General features: G+C 47.3%; 1 protein-coding gene across 4 annotated transcripts in view; it reads left to right on the forward strand.

The window, feature by feature from the left end:
* AP2A2 (adaptor related protein complex 2 subunit alpha 2) overlaps nucleotides 1-20712 on the forward strand; it is a 495736-nt gene extending 475024 nt beyond the window's left edge. For all 4 annotated transcript variants that reach the window (XM_085644892.1, XM_085644893.1, XM_085644894.1 and 1 more), the window contains 4 exons: nucleotides 18711-18827; nucleotides 18947-19016; nucleotides 19856-19990; nucleotides 20517-20712. In XM_085644892.1, the coding sequence (XP_085501018.1) occupies nucleotides 18711-18827; nucleotides 18947-19016; nucleotides 19856-19990; nucleotides 20517-20594 (400 nt within the window). In that variant the 3' untranslated portion in view covers nucleotides 20595-20712. The remainder of the gene's footprint in view (nucleotides 1-18710; nucleotides 18828-18946; nucleotides 19017-19855; nucleotides 19991-20516) is intronic.
* Nucleotides 20713-21627: the final 915 nt, after the last annotated feature.

The raw sequence follows: 21627 nt of genomic DNA on the forward strand, positions 1-21627 counted from the left end.
GCTATACAAATCTAATATTCATTGGGCCCAGAGACAATTTCCAGGTGATGCATGGCTGGAGTATGACAAAGGTTTTAGGCTGAAGATGCAGAGGCATCCAGAGATGGAATGGAACGAGGAGGATGTCTCTGGGTTTATACACAAGATGCTAGTGGCAAAAGAGGTGAAAGCTTGGCCGGGAAAGAATGACCAGTCCTTTCGAAGCTCCTATAGAGGGAAGGGGAAGGCGTTTCATAGGCCCAAGTTCAGCGCGGGGAAACCACCCTCATCCAATGGCCCCCCTGCAATTTGCTGGAGATTTGATGCCGGGGCGTGCACGTGGGGTGCAGCATGTAAGTTCCTGCACGCATGTTCCAATTGCGGGGGCGGGCACCCGTCAGCTGGGTGTCGAGGCAAGCAAGAGCAGAAGAGGGATAAAAAGGACAAGAAAAGACAACATTAAGGTGGAAGTACGGGGTCTGGATGATTGCCAGCTAGCCAGGTCCCCAATTAACATACATCAGCTGCGTAAATTAGCAAACAAATACCTCAACAGAGCAGACGCAGCGACACTGGTAAAAGGTTTTGAGGAAGGTTTTGTGATACCATTCAGTGGCACACCTCCCCTAGGGGGGGCAGAGAACTTGAAATCCACAAGGCAACACCCAGGGGTGGTCACCAAGAAATTGGAGAAGGAGAAGTCCCTAGGCAGGATAGAGGGCCCCCTACCACCGCACCTGCAAAGAGGCCTGGTGATCTCCCCCCTGGGGGTCGTTCCCAAAAGGGAGCCAGGACAATTCAGGCTCATACACCATCTCTCTTTCCCCGAAGGGTCTTCAGTGAACGATGGGCTAAGCCCAGAGGCATGCTCGGTGAGCTATGCATCGGTGGATGATGCTATTGACATGGTAAAGGCGGCAGGGCGGGGGGCACTCATGGCCAAAGCAGACATCGAGTCCGCTTTTCGTCTGTTACCTGTCCACCCCTCAAGCTTTCATCTATTGGGATTCCAGTGGGAAGGGGACCTTTACATTGATAAAGCCATGCCTATGGGCTGCGCCATATCTTGCGCATACTTTGAGCTGTTCGCCACCTTTGTAGAATGGGCCCTGCACGATAGACACCCGAAAGGGGGGAAGCTCCATTACCTGGATGACTTCATGTTTACGGGTCCCCCCCAGTCACCAATCTGTGGGAGCACATTGGCGGCGTTTGAAGAGCTGGCGGGGGCGCTAGGGATTCCCCTGGCTCCGGATAAAACAGTGGGCCCCTCTACACAACTCACATTCTTAGGCATAGAGCTGGACTCCGTGTCTGGAACTGCTAGGCTTCCTCAAGACAAGGTAGAGGACTTTAGGGCGGAAGTGCGAGGCCTATGCGGCAAGAACAAAGCAACGCTCAAGGAGCTACAGAGGCTAATTGGGAAGCTCAACTTCGCTGCCAGGGTCATACCGGTGGGTAGGGTTTTCGCAAGGCGACTCACACAGTTGACCGCAGGCCTCACACACCAGCATCATCACGTACGGCTGGGAAAGGGGGTCAAGCAAGACCTAATAATGTGGGACAAGTTCCTCGCAGACTTCAACGGCATCCTCATATGGAGGGAGGGCTGGGTAACAGCCAAGCAGATAGCCCTATTTACGGATGCAGCAGGTAGTGCAGGATTCGGGGCAATTCTTGGCAAGAAGTGGTGTGCTAGGCAGTGGCCGGAGCGATGGCACAGAATAGGTCTCACAGGCAACATAACATTTTTGGAGCTGTTCCCCATTGTTGTGGCCCTGACGATATGGAAACGTGAGCTAAAAGACATGAAGCTAACACTATGGTCTGACAACAAAGGGGTGGTGCAAGCCATTAACAGGGGGGGCGGAAAGGTGCCCCAACATCTTAAGGCTAATGCGTCAGTTGGTTAAATTGCAGCTGGAAGGGAATCTGGAGGTGAAGGCCCGCCATGTCCCGGGGGTGGACAACACAGTAGCAGACGCCTTGTCCAGGTCACAGATGGACCGTTTCAGGGAGCTGGCACCTGGGGCGGACGAAAGCATGACACCTTTCCCAGCGCAACTGTGGGACCTGGGGGGGTAGATCTCTCCATATTGGTGAACCAGGCCCTCACGCCAGAGGCGGCTCGGCGCTACAAAAAATACGCATCAACAGTGATGGAGATAGGTGGCGTCCGGTCCCTGACCGACAGGGAGGGGACAAGAAGGGCGGCGGAGCGCTTTATACAATGGGCATTCGCCAACAAAAAGACGAGGTCCTGGGCACAGGCCCACCTGGCAGCCATGGCCCATTATGCGAAAATCCATACAGGGGAAGACCCAACAGCATCCCTGTACATCAAGGCAGCCATGAAAGGGTGGAGGCGGGCCGAAGGAAAAAAGGTTGATGGCAGGAGGCCCATAGATTTTGAGAAACTTGGCAGGCTGTTGGAAGCCTTGGCGTGGTGTACAAAAGATAACTTTGAACTCCTCCTGTTCCAAGCAGCTTTCTCTATAGCATTCTTTGGTGCGTTTCGCATTAGCGAGCTAGTGGCTCCCAGGAGGCAGGGGACGGCAGAGCGCTGCATCCAAGCGGAGGACGTCAAACCCGGGCCAGCCTCAGTGCAAATAAAGCTGCGAAGGTCAAAAACGGACCAGGAGGGAAAGGGCGCAGTAGTACAGCTGAGGTGCATACAGAGCGACAGGTCATGCGTAGTATGCTACTTGCATAAATATATGGAAGCTCGCCCAACAGGCGGGGGAGCATTGTTCAAGCATCAGGACGGTAGTAACCTGAGCAGATTTCAATTTACTACATTGATGCGCAAGGCCCTGGACAAGGCAGGGTTGCCCTCGCGAGCATTTGCTCCTCACTCGTTCAGGATCGGCGCAGCGACAGCGGCATCACAACACGGAATGCCAGAGGCAAGAATTCAGGAAATGGGCCGGTGGCGGTCCAGGGCGTACAAAACATATATCAGGCCACAGCTGCTTTGAACCCCGCGGGAAGGGTCGCGCCACTCACCTTGGGATGCCGCACGGCAGGGTCAGTGGCGCGCAACATGCCACCTTGGAATGCCGCACGGCAGGGTGGCACACCACAAACCCCCAAAAAAAAAAACAAAAAAAAAAACAACAAAAGCTGATACGATGACTGTCTGATTGTCTGACATGCAATCCATTGTTCAACAGGAGAGCGCCCCCGGCTGGTGTGGGTAGTGGGCCATTCATTTGTTGCCAGGATGGGAACCTGGTGGCAGCAGACGGGCCACAGGCTGGCAGGCAAGCCCAGAGGCACGTGTATCCGGTGGTTGGGACAACCAGGGATGAAATGGAGCAGGCTGGCGACAACACTTGAACATCTCTTGGCAGATGCAGCCTGGCACCCAGACTTACTGATCATCCACCTCGGGGAAATGACTTGGCACAAATGGGAAGGAGAGCCTTAAGCCACGCCATCCAGGAAGACCTCATAAGGGCATCTGCAGCTTTCGGGGGAACGACCATCATATGGTCCGAAATGATCAGCAGGGGGCACTGGAGGGGTGCAGAGTCTCATAAAGCAGTGGAAAACAAACACGAGCATTGGCGGAAAACTGTATGATGGTTGGCTAACGAGACACACCGACAGGGCGGTGTGTAGGAGGAGGGCCGCTCACCTTGGGATGCCGCACGGCAGGGTGATGTGGCCTGGCCAACAAAGGGGGGTAGCAAACGGAGACGGCGCTCGCGGCCCAGACCCGGCCTGTCGGCAGGGCACAAAAGGTAGCGAGTTGGGGCCTAACTCCGGGAGAGAAAAAGCTACCCCTCCCTACACGCAGAAAGCGTGGGTGACCAACCAAATGGTGGTCCTGGTGATAACTGGACCAAAGAAAGAATACCAAGGACCAACAACAGAACTGGTTGGGGGGTCGGGTCATTTACGAACTGGAGATACAACAAACTACGAATGGGGGGGCACAGCTTTGTGTCCAAAGATATGGCAGTTCGCAAATAACCCAATATGACCGACGTCATGCCAATATGTATGTAACCATAATAAAATCTGCGGCCAACAACGACCACAACTGTACCATCCTTGTTGGCTAAGTTCTTTGGGATCGCCAGTGGGGCGGGAGAATAAGTTCCACCGGTTAGGCGCAGTGCGAGGGTTATTAATGGCGAAGATCATTCAAGATACCTTCAAGAAAACACACAATGGGGTCAAAAAAGGTCATAGGAATCGACCCTCGATGCTGGGGAGAGGTTTTCAGGACTTTGTGATCGGGGTTTTTGATGTGGTCTGAGAATATGTAGTCCACGTGGGATCCCTGGGTAAAAGCTTTAAATTGTGCTCAGCGACAAACTCCCAGTCAGCATCTTTTGCCTCCCTAGAGATCATACGTCAGAGGATTGCTTTCCATGCTCACTTCAAGCCAAAATTCCTTGTGCACAAAGCGAAAATACAGAAAGCACATTGCACTGCAACAGACTTGGCAGGTTGTCGGAATTGGAGAAGCAAAAAGAGGGTGCTCAGTCGTTTGGAGGAAATGGGTTTCTCAGTGGTCGAGAAAGCTCAGGGAGAACACAAGAGACTCCAACCTCGAGTAAACAAAGGAGATTGTCGAGCTAAACCCTAAACCAACAGTGCCCCATTCCCGTAAATCATCAGAAGGGTCTGAACACAAGACACTCAACGCCATGCCTGCAACGCCAAAGCTAAAAGCATCAAGCAAAACTGCACCACAAAGAGTTAAGCCCTCGATGCACAAGAAGGAGCTCAAGACAATCCCCATCTTTCCAGGTGAGAGAAACATACTGGTAAGCAGATGCCGAAGGGCAGCGCCTCAACTTTGGAGGACGATTGAGGTCGAAGGTCAAGAGAGGGACAAGCGCCTTTGAAGAAACTGTCCCCTAAGGACAGTAAAACTTCTAAAACCACCTACGTTGAAAGGAAGAAAGGGGCCCCAAGGGCCGAAATCGAGGTTTAAAAAAAGAGAAAGAAGGCTTTAGGTACAGTTTAGCCCAATGTAAATCATCAAATGCATTAGGTGTCAAAGAACCACAAGGACAAGAACCAGAACAGAAAACTCAGAGAAGAGGAATATGCTCTCACACAAGTAAAAGCCAAGGACATGGATTTCCAGATGTCGGTGAATGATACTTTGTGGGAAGCCATCAAGGCAGACTCGCCACAGAAAGCAGCAGACACATACCCCTTGAGGGCATCCCCTCCAGATGGCAACACTTTGTCCCATGGGGTGGTCAAAAAGGTAGCGGAGACTTTTAGGGTAGAAACAGAGGTAGCAAAAGAGGATAATTGTTTTCTCTTGGAGACCCTAAATCCTGTGTACAAAATAATCCATTTTTTTCGATGTTGCCAAGCGTAATTCATCAGATGTAGCCTTGGCTGTTACGCCATGTATTGAAAAGAAATACAAGGCATCTAGCGTGGATCCAAAATACATACAAGGGCACATGGAAGCAGACTCATTAATAGTATCCACATCAAGGAAATGGACAGTATCACCAGCATCCATGGGGCGACTGCTGGAAAAAGAGAGCATGAGACTAGACTGCGGAGGAAAGACAATTGAGAGAGCAGCAGATGCACAATGGCATATAGCTAATTTTAATGTCGTCCTCCCTGAAAAATATTCGAAAAGAGAAAAAGGTATTTTGGAAGGGGGAAAAGAATATTGCAGACTGCTGTGTAATGTCAGTTGTGGGTGCAGCAGAAAATATAGCGTGCAGACATCAACAGGTGCAGTGTTTAGAAGGCATGCATGACTGCATAGAGATTTCAACAAGAACAGTTGGAAATCACTGATTTGCCACTCACAGGACAACTCCTCTTTGGCCCAGAGGTAGACCGCTCCTTTGAGGCCATGAAGAAAGCAAATGAAATGGTGACAACCTTGGGGGGGGGGGTTTGCAGACCTATAGACACTCCTTTGAGAGGATTACCCACAGACAGGAGAACTCAAGAGAGATTTTCTCCTGTAACAGACCTAAAGACAGAGGCAGCTAGTTTGGGTTTTCTTCACCCTCCCAATGTCCGCAACAATCATAACAAAAGCCATTCTTAAGACGAGGCTGAAACTCTAGTGGTTCTGCCTCCAGCTCCACAAATTGACTTGTGTCCCTTCCCCTCCTGTTGAACACAGAAAGTGTGTGGGAGGAGGACAAAGGACTTCCTTGATCAATGTATGTCCATCACCACCGACAAGTGGGTAGTAAATATTGTAAAGCATTGCTTTTGTACAGATTTCCTACACAAACCACTAAACAAAACCATCAAGTCATCAGAGATCCATAAAGAACCAATTGGTGATCTTACCAAGAGAAGTACAGCAGTTTTTTTTAAAGGATGCTATAGAAAAGCTCCCACTGAAGAAAGGAAGCACCTGTGTATTCTGTCTATTTTCTAGTCCCCAAGCAGGACGTGACTATGAGACCTGCTCTAGATTTGTGAACAGGTGCACAAAAAGACAAAGATTCCACATTGCAACATTGCAGGATGCTATTCCATTACCCCATTACTTGAGGGGAAACTATTTAGCAACAATAGATCTCAGGATGCCTACTTCTACATTCCTGTATACCATTGACACAGACAGTATCTAACGTTTCTGATACTAGGGGAATATTACAAATTCAAAGTGCTGTTTTGTCATCATTTCCGCATCCAGAGTGTGTACAAAAACACTCTTGGTGGTTGCACCACACCTAAGAAAAATCACCATTCATGTGTACCATTACCTGGATGACTGACAGGTAAGAGCAGTCAACTACCACTAATGCCCACAAACCTTCACAAGAGTGGTGCCACTATTACTCAGTCTTGGGTTCACCTTAAACTGGGCAAAGTACTCGCCAACACCAGAGACAAGGAAGACTTTTCTGCAGAGAGAAATTGATAAAGTTAAAGCAATGGCGTATCCAACTCTAAGGAGAGTACATGCAGTCTTAGCACACTCTGCTTCACCAGACAAAGCAAGTTTGGACACGTAGTACAATCATGAAATTGTTGGGAATTATGGCATCATACATTCATCTCATTCCAAGCACAGACTAAACACGAGAACACTATAGGATTGGCCTCAAACAATGATAAGTTGAGAGAGGATCTAGTGGTTGTGACAAACAAGGTCAGCAAAGGAGTGAGATGGTGGAATGCATCCAGCATGTTGGGAGGGGAGGCCATGCAATACAGCACTAACACAAGGCCATCCTAACAACATATTCATATCACATAGGGTGGGGAGCACATATGTGCATATTTCCGGTAAGACTCCTATGGTCAGCACAGGAAGTTGCCAAATACAAAGGATCTGGAACTGAATATCATTTTACTGTCACTGAGGGTATTTCAGAGCCAAATTCAGTACAAGACAGTTCAAATACTAATGAACAAAACAACAGCAATGTTCTATCTCAACAAACCGGGGCGCACAGTGTCATACCCATTATGCCAGCTGGCCCAGACCATCCCAATAAAACTTTCACTGATAACGAATCATGTCCCAGGAGTAGAAAACACAAGAGGCAGATTGTTAAGCAGAAGAACAACCTGCACACACTAATGGAAACTAAAACAACCTATAGTAGAGACACTCTTCCAGCACTGGGGTCAACCTCAGATGCACCTAATTGCAAATGAAGAAATCAAAAAATGCAGTCCCTTGCATCCACATTACCATCCATAGTCTTTTAGGGGAATGTGCTATCGATCAGTTGGTTCATGAAATGTGCATATGCGTTTCCCCCAATTCCACTAATTCCACTAGTTCTGTAAAAGTTCAAAGCGTCCAACATGACTATGATCCCGGTAGCACAAAGATGGCTGCAACAGCCTTGGTTCTCACCCCTTCTATAACTATATAATCTACAAAATATGCATTCCCTTACAGAAGGTCACCTAAACCAAACAGCAGGGAAAGGTTTTTCAGCTACACCCGGGGGATCTACAGGAGATGGCATGGCTCCTGAAATAGTTTTGTCATTTACACTTATCAAGTGCAACACTTAAAATTATTAAAGAGGCCTTACGCTAGGGCATTTTATTCTTTTTAGTGGAAAATATACTTAGCGTGGTGCAAGGACAAGTCGTTCATAGCCAGTTTGCACAATGAAACTGTCATAGTCGGGTTCCTCGCACATCAAGCTGAATGTAATTGATCCTTGGTTTCACTGAGGGTGAATTTTTCAGCACTCACAGCCTATATACAAGGAGTGCAAAGAAGGTTTTCTCTATCCCCCTAATTAAGAGATTCACGGGGCAAGGTAAAAGACTACTGACTGCAAGGACAGCTGCATGTACCCGGCAGTGGAATCTTAACTAGGTTAATGAAGACCCCTTTGAGCCCATGCACAGAGCTACACTCAATCATCGCACTTTAAAGACCATTTTACTAGTAGCTATAACATCCCTGAGAAGTATGAGGAAGTTGCAAGCACTAATTGTGCAAGAACTCTTCAATTCTTTACATGACGACAAGGTGATCATGAGAACACACCTAAAAGTGCTACCAATGGTCATATCACCTTTTCAGATTCATTAGGCTATCATGCTACGAAGTTTCGCTCAGAAGCCGTTAAAAGCTCAGGACACTCCACACAAGCCCTAGGGACACCAGATTGTTCAGACCATTGAGATATGCTCTTCACTGACCAATAAAAACTTAAGCAACAAACCAAGAGCACACTCAAAAAGAAAGAAAGGGTCTACTATGGCCTTCCTTAGCAAATGTATCAATGCAGATCGGCAGAGCGGCCATGTGGGCATCTGCACATACACTGATAAAACACTACTGAATAGATTTAAACTCAAAGATAGAGTAGTAGGTTAAATGCAAAATGAACATTTGATGGACAGAATGCAGAACAATGTCATACATTCACCCCAGTACAGAGGGCTGGGCCTAAATCCATCGTTTTTTTGCTTGCCTTGCCAGTTTGGACCCAGCCACATGCAAATCAATCTCGACCCTGCACCCAATGAGAACAGTTCAGCCTGAACTGCCAGGTCAGGTCCTCCCTGGAACTGGACACAAGCATCCTAGGACCGGTTTCGGGCTTTCAGTCCTCCTCAGCCAGGATAGCTTGACTCCAGTGGCATGGAGAGCACGGGACCCACGTCTGGGCATACCCATCCAAATGCAAAAGGACAATTGATGGAAAGAATACAGAACAATGTCATACATTCACAACAGTACAGAGATCTGGGCCTAAATCCATTGTTTTTTGCTCACCATGCCATTCCAGTTTGGACCCAGCCATATGCAAATCAGTCTTGACACTGCGCCCAATGGGAACTGGAATGGCATGGTGAGCAAAAAAACGATGGATTTAGGCTCAGATCTCTGTACTGTTGTGAATGTATGACATTGTACTGCATTCTGTCCATCAATTGTTCATTTTGCATTTGTCACCCCGAGTGGGAAGGATATGCCCAGACGTTGGGTCCTGTGATCTCCATGCCACTGGTGTCAAGCTATCCTGGCTGATGAGGGCCGAAAGCCCGAAACCGGTCCTAGGATGCTTGTTTCCTGTCCAGGGAGGGCCTGGCCTGGCAGTTTGGGCTGGACTGTTCCCATTCGGCGCTGGGTCAAGACTGATTTGTATATGGCTGGGTCCAAACTGGAATGGCATGGTGAGCAAAAAATGATGTATTTAGGTCCAGATCTCTGTACTGGGGTGAATGTATGACATTGTTCTGCCTTTTGTCCATCAATTGTTCTTTTTGGAGTAGTAGGTTAGGCAGTACTAAAAATCCATTTGCTCCGACTCCTTCCTGTAACTCATTCAGCGAAACAGGTGAGATCACTACATAACCCGTTTTAAGCATGTGCATGTGAATCTAGAAGAGCATTTTTGCTGCAAAAGAAACCAATTGCTCCCACTTAATAGTAAGAAAGCTTTTACCAGACTAGGCACTTCCAAATATAACCACTAGATGGCACAGTTGTGCAAATCATGCGAATCTAGAAGAGTTTCAAGCTGCAAAACCATAATTACAGGTAATGAACTTGTTTCATTTCTGGGATTTTGAGAAAGCTTTCCACATTTTACAGAGCATTAGGAGATGTAGCTCTTCTGACATGAGACTGCTCTGCGTAGTAACTATTGCAATTGAAGAATTGGCTACTACGAGAGTGATGATCATCCTAAGGTGAGAGCACTCTAGTGAGGATTGCCATGAGTGACAGTAATGTATGGAGTGCAGCGTATCAGGTTTGTATGTCAAGCATGTACTGATTAATAGGCCATAATAGGTAACCTGAACAGTAAGCAGAGTTTAAGGAATAGTTAGAGCCCATCATGAGCCTAATATCCTTGGAACTATCTGTAGTTTTCAACTTTTTGAGCTGCTGTGGTCTGTATCCTCCTTTGCAGCTTCACCCTGTAAAGTAATGAGGAAGAATATATAATGTTTCAATTCTATTAAGGACTCGGAGGCGAGGATTATGCTATCCTTTCTTCACTTTATTGATAGCAGCCATTTCAAAGTCAAAACAACTACCATTCCCATGAACCATAGGGAATAAACATTAAAACCATAGAGTGTCCACAGATAGAATGTCCCCTCCGATGCACCAATCAGGAGTCCCCAGGGTGTTGATAGTCCTCTGTTTGTGACCATACTTCCTCTTTCGTCGCTCAGTCAGCCAGCAGATTCACATCAGGAGTTTTGTTTACTCGAATCCCCTGGAAAATTGAAAGAAGGCGTAAGCGACAGCAGTGGCTAAGGTTTAGCCCTGAGGAGAGAATGCAACAAAGCATGTACAAGATCACAATACCAGAATGTCACGTAAACATTTTACTTACCCCAATACGAGGGAGGGAAGAAACAACCAAGTTGTACCCTGGGTGGGATAATCCTCGCCTCCGAGTCCTTAATAGAATTGAAACTTTCCGTTACGTTAGCTAGGACATTTTTCATTCTATGTCCGGACCGGAGGCAAGGATTATACTAGTTTAAAGCTTGCTCACAACCAAATGAGCCATGTCAATAACCGGTTTGAAATAAAACCGCTTAAAGGTTGAGTCTGAAGACCAATCCGCTGCATTCAGGATGTCTTCCAGACGAGCTCCCAGGGTAAAGGCCTTGGAGGCCATAGCTCCTCTTGTAGAATGAGCACCAAAAGCTCGTAAATCTATGCCTGCCTCCTGCATAATCCAACAGACCCAACGGGCAATCGTGGGAGAAGAGACTGCCTTATGAGGCTTCTTAAGCGCAATGAGCAACTGGCGTTCCCCAGGGGGCCTCAACTCCTCCGTCATCTCCTCGTAGGCCTTGAGACAGGCCACTACACGGAGTTTGGGAGAGTCCGGGAAAGCAAGATAGGAGACAGTAGTCGTCCCATACTTGGTGCGTCTACGAATGGTAAACGTGACACCGGTGGGAGAGAAGATTCTACCAGACACACACTAAAGCTCTAACATCAGAGACCCGTCTGCAAGAAATCAGGCACAGAAGCATGGCCATCTTTGCCGAAATTTCCTTCCTGGACAGAAACATATTCGGGTGCCAAGACTGAAAAAGGTTCAACACTCTGTTAACATCCCATAACTGGGAATAACGAGGCTCCGGGGAAGTGACAGACGTATACCCCTGAGGAGTCGACAAACTAAGGGGTGTTCTGCAACAGGTGAACCATCAACCAAAGCGTGACCAGCAGAAATTGCGGACCTGAAGGTGTTGATGGTCCTATATGCGAGACCATGCTCTGCTAGGGAGGCCAAAAAATTCAAGATGACGGTCACATCAGTTGCCATGGGATTGAAATTCCATCGCAGACACCAACGACACCACCGTCTTCACATGGATCGATAACGCTCGAGTGCTGTCTGCCCAGGCATTGGACAAGAAAGTCTCAGCTGCTCCCGAAAGGCCCGGGACTGCCCATCGTCCCCTGTAATCCGCCATGCCATGAGTCAGGCGGCCTTGTTCGATCAATGGGTGAGGACATCCGTCTGGACTCAGAAGAAGAGCAGGAAACTGGGGGAGTGGGATCGGAGAATCCCAGGAAAGTTCCATTAGAACCGGAAACCAGACTTGAGACCTCCAAATCGGCGAGATGAGAACAATGGTCGCTCTCTGCCGGCGAACCTGGGCTGAAACCCGGGTTATCATTGCAAACGGGGTAAAGGCATAGCCCGCTTCGGCCCGCCAGTCCTGGAGGAAAGCATCAGTCTGTTCTGCCAGAGGATCCGGCCTCCAACTGTAAAACCTGGCAAGTTAGTAATACTGGCGGGAGGCGAAGAGGTCGACCGAGAAGGGACCCCAAAGACTCTGAAGATCTGCAAACACCCCCGGATGTAGCTTCCAGAGACTCAGATCGTGGAAGTGGCGGGAGTGAAAGTCCGCCACCTGGTTATCCTGGCCGGGCAGATACTCTGCCGTGACCGAGATCTGATGGTCCAGGCAATACTGCCAGAGGTTCGCCGCCAAGCCCGAAAGCGCTCGCTCGCGAGTGCCCTTTAGATGATTGATATACCGGACTGCAGAGATATTGTCCATTATGAGAAGGACGCAGGAGCGAACCGAATCCTTGGTCCAACACTTGATGGCGAATGAACCCGCCAAAAGCTCCAGACAGTTGATGTGCAACTGTTGTTACGAAGGAGACCACACACCCCCGTGGTGAAGTCACCACACTTCGCACCCCATCCGGATCTGCTCGCGTCGGACTCGATAACGATATCGGGCTTGGAACCGAAGATGGCACACCCATTCCAGGCTTCCATGTGGGAGAGCCACCATTGAAGCTCCTTCTTTGTTTCTGTTGTCAGGCCCACCTTGAATGAATAAGGGCGACCCTTGCGGAGATGTTCCGCTTTGAGGCGTTGTAAAGCTCTGTAATGGAGCGGGCTGGGAAAGATGGCCTGAATGGAGGCTGACAGAAGACCGACTATCCGAGCCAATTGTCGGAGGGAGATCCGAGCCAGCGTTAAAGCTCTCCGAAGTTCGTGGCAAATCTTTGTCAGCTTGTGAGCAGGAAGGCTGAGAGTGGACTCCACCAAGTCTATCAGGAACCCAAGGAAAACCACTCTTTGGGAGGGAATCAGTGTAGATTTGTTTTCGTTTATCATGAACCCCAAATTCTGGAGAAGATCTACTGTGGTTTGTAGGTGTCGAGACAGGGTTCTCGGATCCTGCGCCATCAGCAGGATGTCGTCTAAATAGACAATGAGTCTCATGCCTGACGTCTGCAGGCGCTCCACTACCGGCCTCAAGACCTTGGTGAAACACCAGGGGGCGGAAGACAGACCGAAGGGAAGGGTGGTGAACCCGTAGGTTTTGTTGCACCACTGAAACTGACGGAACCTGCGATGAGGAGGGAAGATGGGCACCGCTAAATAAGCGTCCTTGGGATCGAGACGCGCCATCCAGGACGCAGGATGTCTCGAAGGAGATGGATTCCCTCCATCTTGAAGTGGTGGTAAACCAGCCACTCATTGAATTCTCGCAAGTTGATAACCGGACGTTGACCCCCATCCACTTTGTCGACAAGAAAGAGGTTTCTGAGAAAACCTCTTAAATGCGGCACGGTTTCTTCTATTGCTCCCTTGGTCAGAAGGGCATGGACCTCCTGGTCGATCAATCCCGCATCTACCTCTGAAAAACAAAGTGGTCAGGGAGGTACTACCTGGACTGGGGTTCCTTGAAACTCTATATGAAAGCCCCTTACTGTCTGTAGGACCCAAGCGTCCCCCGTGATAAAGTCCACATTGGGGAAAAATGCACCAGACGGCCCCCCACTTTTAGAAGGGAAGAAGGGAGAACACTCACCGGAAGAAATGGAGCCGCCTCCTCCTCTGCCGCCTCTGTTCTTACCTCGTCTGCCCCTGGTGGGGGTACAAGTTTCCAAAACGGACTTGATCCTGATATTGTCCTTGGTTGGAGCCTTGTCCTCTGGTCTGGTTTGGACGGCCGGACGAGCGACCCCTACCTCGTCTGGCCCCCCTGAAAACACGAGGGCGAAACACTTTCCTGATGGAAATTTGAGCCCTATCTAGGGAGGTGAAGGTGTTAACGAACCTACCCAGCTCCTTGATAAAGGGTTAACGAAAAAGGCCACCCTGAGCCACAGGACCCGCCTCAGTGTCCGCCAGGTCCCCGAGCTTGGGATCGACTTTGATAAGAAGAGACCTGCGCCTTTCTGTGGAAAGCGCGCAGTTGGCGTTTCCGAGGAACACCACTACCCATTGGGCCCATGAGGAGAGATGCTCTGGAGATATCAGGGAGCCCGAAACCTTGGCTTCCTCTGCCATATCCAAAATTTTGGTAATGAGCCCCAAGATATCCAACAATTTATCTTGACAGGCTCGCCAGGACCTGTCTATGCCCTTTTTAAGGTCTTTAACAAATTTTTGTAGGAAGGTAGCCATTCTGGGGTCAATTTCCAGAGTAGCAGCTACCTTCCCCTCCAAAGAAGGGCAGGGACATTCTGCCCTAAGGCAATTCCGAGTTGCAAGTTCGAGCGGACGGCGAATCCTGCTGGCCACATATTGGGCGACTTTATCAGAGGGGGCCCAGTCAGAGGAGCGCGGGTGTAAGACATCGTCTGGGTCCAGCATGTCCGCACACAAGTTTGTGTCAGCCGCAGGCGGCTTGGAAGGGAGCCACGGACGGGACCGCTCAGGAGAGGCATCCACGTCCCCTTGGTCATCAGAATCCCCGCCCGATGAGGTAGAGGGTATCGGTGGAGGTACAGAAGAGGGGGTTGCAGGGGGAGCACAACTAGATAGGAAAACCTGCTTAAGGCGGGCAAAGGCGTCGGATCTCGTCCCCGCATCCCTAGCCCGTTTAGGAGGAATGGGAATGTGCATCTGAGGCAGGGTCATTGGGAGGAAGGCCTGAAGCTGAGGATTGCGCGGCCCTGGCCAGTTTTTCACAGGCTTGGTCAATTTTGCGGGATAACCACTCCTCCAAAGGAGTCATGGCGAATTCCACCGCTTTGTGGATGTGCTCATCAACAGCATCATAGAAATCGTCGCCCCAGGGAAGAGCCGCCAGAGGGTCCTCTTTCCACTGATCGTCGTAGACGTCGTCGTCATGGGAGGTCTCCATAGTATATGGGTAACAGACAATGGCCAATAAAATTTGTAAAGGAGGTTAACCTTAACTACGGGTGGCTGGGGATCAGCCAAAATATGGGCGGGCAGTGCTTGCAGAAAAAAGGCTTGCAGCCTAGGACCCAAACAGCCCTGGTGCAGAATATATATTATGGGCAGTCTGCCTGAAATGGGTCCTTGCAGTATAACTGCGCTGCTGACTCTGCATGAAACAAAATGTTGTTGGCCTAAGATATACTGACCCCCAAGCAGAAAACTCTGCAAAGCTACCTAATGGCAGATACAGACCCAAACAACCGGGCGTTCACACAGGGGCGTGAAACTGTTAAAAGGTGCCTAATGGCAAGATACAGACCCTTGTCAGGGGCGTGCAAGGCAGACAACAGACCAGACTCGCGTACGGTGGTGCGGCGCTGGGTTCCGACGCTTCAGGAATGATCAGAATCCCAAGCACGCCCGCCACGTCAGAGGACTTAGTCAGGCGCCCTCTGGTGGCGTCGTTAAGCCACCGCAAGCCCGCACCAACAACAGCCGCTAGGGAGCTGGATGACTCCCTCGGCCAAAGCGAAGCGCCGAGTAGCGGCGTTTCGAGCAAAGACCACACAATACAGAAATGATGGCAAAGTAAACAGCGAAAAACGAGCGGAGCGCGAAGGTGAATTTGGCGCGCGCACTCGTCACAACCGCTCCGTGAGGGAAACGGAAACCGGGGTATGCCGCGCATGGTAGTCGCACTACAGCATATTACAAAGGTAATGAGCGCACATTAAAGAAACAAAGGCAATAAGCGCATAAACAATACTGCAGATAATATTACAAACAGTACTCAAATAGAGCAAAGGTGACTTATCTTAGCTGCAAGCAGCGAAGAAAGAGGAAGTATGGTCACAAACAGAGGACTATAAACACCCTGGGGACTCCTGATTGGTGCATCGGAGGGGACATTCGATCTGTGGAGACACTGTGGTTTTAATGTTTATTCCCTATGGTTCATGGGAATGGTAGTTGCTTTGACTTTGAAATGGCTGCTATCAATAAAGTGAAGAAAGGATAGCATAATCCTTGCATTCGGTCCTGACATAGAATTCAAAATATAAACATGTTCCAAGGACTTTGAATAACACTGTTCTAAACATATTTTGAGGTAATGGGCGTGAAAGATGCTTGCGGCACTTGCACAATTGCAGTATCTTTATGCCCCAACATTACCCCTTGCGGCGCATCCAGACATCTATGCTGCACAAGAGCCGGCTGCCCTAAAAGCATTGGGTGCGGCGGGAATAACACAATTAGGTGACCTTTATAAACAAGGCCGGTTCAGGTTGCTCTTCGAAATACAGGATGGCAGGGACTGGGGTTTGAAGCTGGGATTCTGTTAAAACATGGAAAGATACGCATGCATGTCTTGTAAGTAAAGGTAGTAGATTTATTCTTTAAGTTACATCACAGGTTCTAAGATACAGGAAGATGTTCTGATCTAAAAGTGCCCCACCAGGAGCAGCCTCCTCGCTGCTCAGCCCTTCCACACCAACTGATTCTCCCTTCAATCCAAACCCACTGAACATTCTATATGACCTCATCATAGGCTGAGCAGCAAGGCAGGGAACCACTGTACGGAGAGTGCATTGGTTAATTAGTACATCGCAACAGATTCACTTGCATGTGAGGCAGGCAATTAGCACCATCTACCCAGAGTACCCGGCTGAACCCAAGACGCTTTTGGCACTGCAGGTGGTGTTAGCAGGAGAGGAACACAGTGGCCTGATCACAAAATTGTATAATGCGTCTCTTAGGGAAAGAGAACAGCTTGATTCCCCTTCTTACAACAATGGGTCGCGATACTAGGGAATTCTTTGGCGCCGGACATGTGGAGGTTCTGCTGTACCCTGACTGGCTGATTAACGGCAAATTGTAACCTCCGCATCATCCAGTTATACTATACCCCGATACAACTGAAGTGTTTTGGTCTGCGGGAGAGTGCGTGCTGTGTTCGTAGTGGACAGGAGGATGCAGATTTTGTGCATCTTGCATGGACTTGCATGGGAATATATAAATTCTGGACTAAGGTCACGCTTATGTTTACGAACGTTGTATCTGAACCTGTGCTGTGTACTCCTGATGTTTGCCTATTGGGTTGGGTAAAGAATCTTAAACCCTGCAACCGCCAACTGATGGCTGTTTCGACCTTATTGGCTAAAAGGGCTGTTGTGCAGTGCTGGGGGTCTAAAACTACCCCAACATTGAAAAAGTGGATCCGGGATTTACTCTACTGTAAAGATCAACTTGGGATATATGCTGAGGAACTGCCTGAGACCTCACGCCATAAAGATTTCTGGGCTACGTTATCTAAGTATCTCCTGAGTAATCCTGATTTGCAATAGATGCTGTAATTTGATGCTCTTGCTGTATTTAATTCTGGGACTGATCAACTGTTGCGAAATGCCTTTATGTGATGCTATGCTGCTTTGGGGTCACAGTATCATCTACAGTGCCGTGGGGGATTGGGAGAGGAGGGTGGTGGGAAGTTTATAAGTGTTGTTGTTCCTATTCATGGAAATTGTTTGTACCATTTATGCTTTTTGATGCCTGCCTTGGTCCCTAATCGGGGGCCTGACTGTGTATTATACAAGCTGTTAAATAAACAAATGTAAAAATAAACACATTTTGAGGTTATGCACCTTCTAGGTCGAGTAGAACTGGGCCATTTGCCACAGTGGAGCCAAGTGTCCTGCTGCCGTTTTATTTGACCTATCGCAGAACTGGTTTCCTTGAAATGTAGAAGCACGTCATCAGCATTATGATATTACTCCAGAATTTGCTTCCACATACAAGCTGTGAGGGTATATTAAACACAAGTCATGACTATATTTACCCTTTCAATGCACAAAAGGGATTATAAAATTAGACTTTGCATACCATCAGTGTTCTAATTTTCGGTATTCGATGCTAAAATGTTGTCTCACAGTGCAAAGAAGTGCCTTTCATCATGTCCTATTTCACCTGAACATACCTCAAACGCAGTCAGTTGAAAGGCTGGTTAAAGGTCCAACATGCAGGTTAGCATTATCAGCTTTGTGACTAAGTGCACATCACCTTACTTGGTAAAGGCTGACCAGTTGACAGAAAAACAGCCTGACATAAAACGTATTGTAAGTTGCAAAGTGATTGCCCTCCCAGATTACTAAGATTGGTGATAACGTGCAAATTTGAATTGATTTTGAACTAACACTAGGTGCTAGTCCAACAAAGATAGGTATGTGACCTTTTGCATAGTGTCTCATAGTAACAAGCTCATGTGCAAGAGCAATGAATTGATTGTGGTAGCTTTAGTTGGGCTGCGTTAGCGCTAACAATCCTAAGTTTTTTAAATTCGTGTTCATGCTTCTCATGTGTAGATTAAAAACTCACACCTGGTTTGCGTACTGTAAACACTGATCAGTTTTAGTTTATGAACACTGTCCAAATAATATTTGTTAATCAGCCCTCTCTTACGAGCATTATTTATGATATCACTTTCCAAGTATGACATGGGAAACCTTCATTTCTGTGGAAAGTGCTGCTGATTTTTATCAGTACTTGATTGAGGCATGCCTTCAGAGCAGCAGAAAAATTCTTGGCAGGTGCCCTACTCATCTTTTCAAACACTCTCCCAAACTCTGTCTTCTATCTTTTTTTTGGTCCACTAAGGTATGGCGGAACATTCCAGAATGTCTCAGTGAAGCTGCCCATCACCCTGAACAAATTCTTCCAGCCCACGGAAATGGCAGGACAAGACTTCTTTCAGCGATGGAAGCAGCTTAGCAGGTAAGCCAGTGTGAAGTGGCAGAGCAGGGCGTGCTGGTCTGAGACCTGACCTACTGCATTCAGATTGTTTAATCATCACCTTTGAGTGCTCCCCTTTATTTTGTTTCTTTCATTTTCAGCCCACAACAGGAAGTGCAAAACATATTTAAAGCAAAGCATCCAATGGACACCGAGATCACAAAGGCTAAGGTCAGTGTGGCTTTCGACTCTTGCTTTCGTTTATCCCTCCATTGTTAGCCACAGTATTCGCACATCGGAGGCTCAATTGTGGACAACCTATGTCCACTTAACAAGGCTTTCTTAGAGTCCAGGTAGTATGTTGATAACCATGTTTGTAAGATGTGGTATGATTAAGCTGTAGTGCTGAGGGGCTCACTGAAGAGCCTTCAGTGCCTAATTGTTAATGCCTTTTGGCTGATGGAGGTCAATACCGGCCATAGGACTCTAACTGGTCAGATGAACAAAGGACAGGTAACGCTTTGTGTGAACTGTATGGAGGGGTCAACGAGAGGGTAGATCAGTCTCCTGTGCAAACATATTTAGGAACAGTTATCTAAAATTCGAAGTCCTCGGAAATCTGCAATTTCTCATTGCATACCTCGCATTTAATCTACTGCAAAGCAGTACTTTTAAGCCACTATGTGGTAGAAGACACCACATTTCCTGCATAGCAGTAGCATGTTGTTAACTGTTTAGAAAATACAGTTGTCATGAGATTTTCTTCCCAGTCTGATCATATTGTGAAATGTTAAAAGAAAAAAAAGTAATCCATGGATGGATATCATCGTAGTAATGGGGTGACATGTTGAAAACAAATTCATCTTTGAATGTGTGGTGGTGTTTAGTCTAATTACACAGTTCTTTCAAACTAGCTTCTCTAGCCTATTTGGTCTTCTGTTCTTTTGGCTATCTAGTGTTCTTCCCACTGTTCTAGATCAATTCTTCAATTTCAGTCTTAAGATGCTAAGTGTGAACGTTTTTGCAAGTAGGTGGGCGTGAAATGACCATTGTGTACTTCTTCCCAACAGATCATTGGCTTTGGTTCGGCCCTTTTGGAGGAGGTAGACCCCAATCCGTCCAACTTTGTGGGAGCTGGGATCATACACACAAAAAGCAGCCAGGTCGGATGTTTGCTTCGTCTTGAGCCCAACACACAGGCACAGGTATGCGAATGAGTCAGAAACAAGGGGGTGATCTAAATTTCAGTGCAGATTTCAGAATGCGGAAACAGGTTTGTGCCTTCTCAGTTGCATCCCCACCATTTAATCTATATTTCTTACTGAAAGGTTCTGGAAATGTTCTCTTGAAATCGCCGGTGTGCCTCTTGGTGAGATGCACCAGTTTGAACCTATCCCGGCTGTCACATAATGTTGCAAGGTTTGTTTATGTTGAATACTGCTATGGCTTCTTTATTAGGCGTCCTCAACAAAGCTGCCTTAGTTTCCACAGTTAAATAGCGACACTCTTAGCAGGTATGCATGATAAAAGGCTAAACCTCTGCCTAATTGATTATTCTTTTCCCCTCATCGAAGAAATACCGTCTCAGACACTGACATGCAAACACACTAGGTATTTCTAGCTGAAGATAAGGCCTTTTGCTAATTGCTTTCTATAAGGATGGGGTTCTCGCGTTGAATTTGTACTAATTTCGTAATATAATTAATGCAAACTATTTTTGTTCCTTTCTAGATGTATCGGCTCACACTACGGACAAGTAAAGAAAATGTATCCCGAAGATTATGTGACCTGCTTTCAGAACAGTTTTAATTATCTATAAATTTAAGATATCTATCATTTCTGTGTGTATCTTCCCTGCCATCCCGTTCTGTTTCTACCTTGTGTCCTGGTTGTCCAACTGCCAATAAATATAACATGTACGCCAGTCTCTGACGAGCTCAGTCCATTTCATATATCTCTGCACAGGCAATTTCTCACTGCGGCCTACTTGCTCTTTGGGTATGACTACTGTGTTCCTAGAAAAGAAATGTTACCAATCCAAGATTAAACCTCTATACTTAGTTACAGAGATGTTTGGTTAAATCCTAGAGAAACAGGATTGAAGATGCAGCTGACATGAAGTTCCTTGCCTCGCGAGCAAGTACAAGAAGGTGTTACCCTCATTTGTTTTTAAAAAAAAATGATTCTTTCAATGTTGTTCCAAAACACTGACCACAAGGGTAGCAGATTCGCTTCAAGGTAGTTCTTAGACTCAATATAGGGTCACAGAATACCTTCAGCAAATGCCCAGATTGATGCAGATTAATTGGTTATACTTTAGCTGCACCAGTTCAGAGACCCTAAGGCAGAAGTCTTCAAACTTTTTTAGGTTAACTCCCCCCTCCCCCCAGCTAAATGTTTTTAGATGTCGGGCCACCCTACCAGCTGACAGAAATTTTGGAAATCTGGTACACTACATAAATGAACACCATCTTCAGGGGTAATTACAATTAAATAAAACACATATCCATCCAAATGCCCTTCCCAAACACCTATGGATTGTTATTTAATGCACACCTCTAGGGGTGTAATCTATCCTTTATTAACATACATCCATCACAAAGTAGATGAGAAAAAATGGAATGGAACATACTAAATGAAAAAGGTGAAAAAAAATGAAAAAAGTGAAGAAAAAAAAACAACCGTAGCGTAGACACATCATTTCATGATGCAAATAAACTAAAACCTTTGACCTCCATTAAAACAAAAATGTGCTGATACCTCTGTGCTCAACGGGAACAACATCATTACAACAACATGTTTCTAACCCACTACTTAAATGTGCAATATACCTTGAATCGTT

Source organism: Triturus cristatus, chromosome 3_1 (genome assembly GCF_964204655.1).
Source record: "Triturus cristatus chromosome 3_1, aTriCri1.1, whole genome shotgun sequence".
In the NCBI taxonomy this organism is placed as follows: Eukaryota; Metazoa; Chordata; class Amphibia; order Caudata; family Salamandridae; genus Triturus; species Triturus cristatus.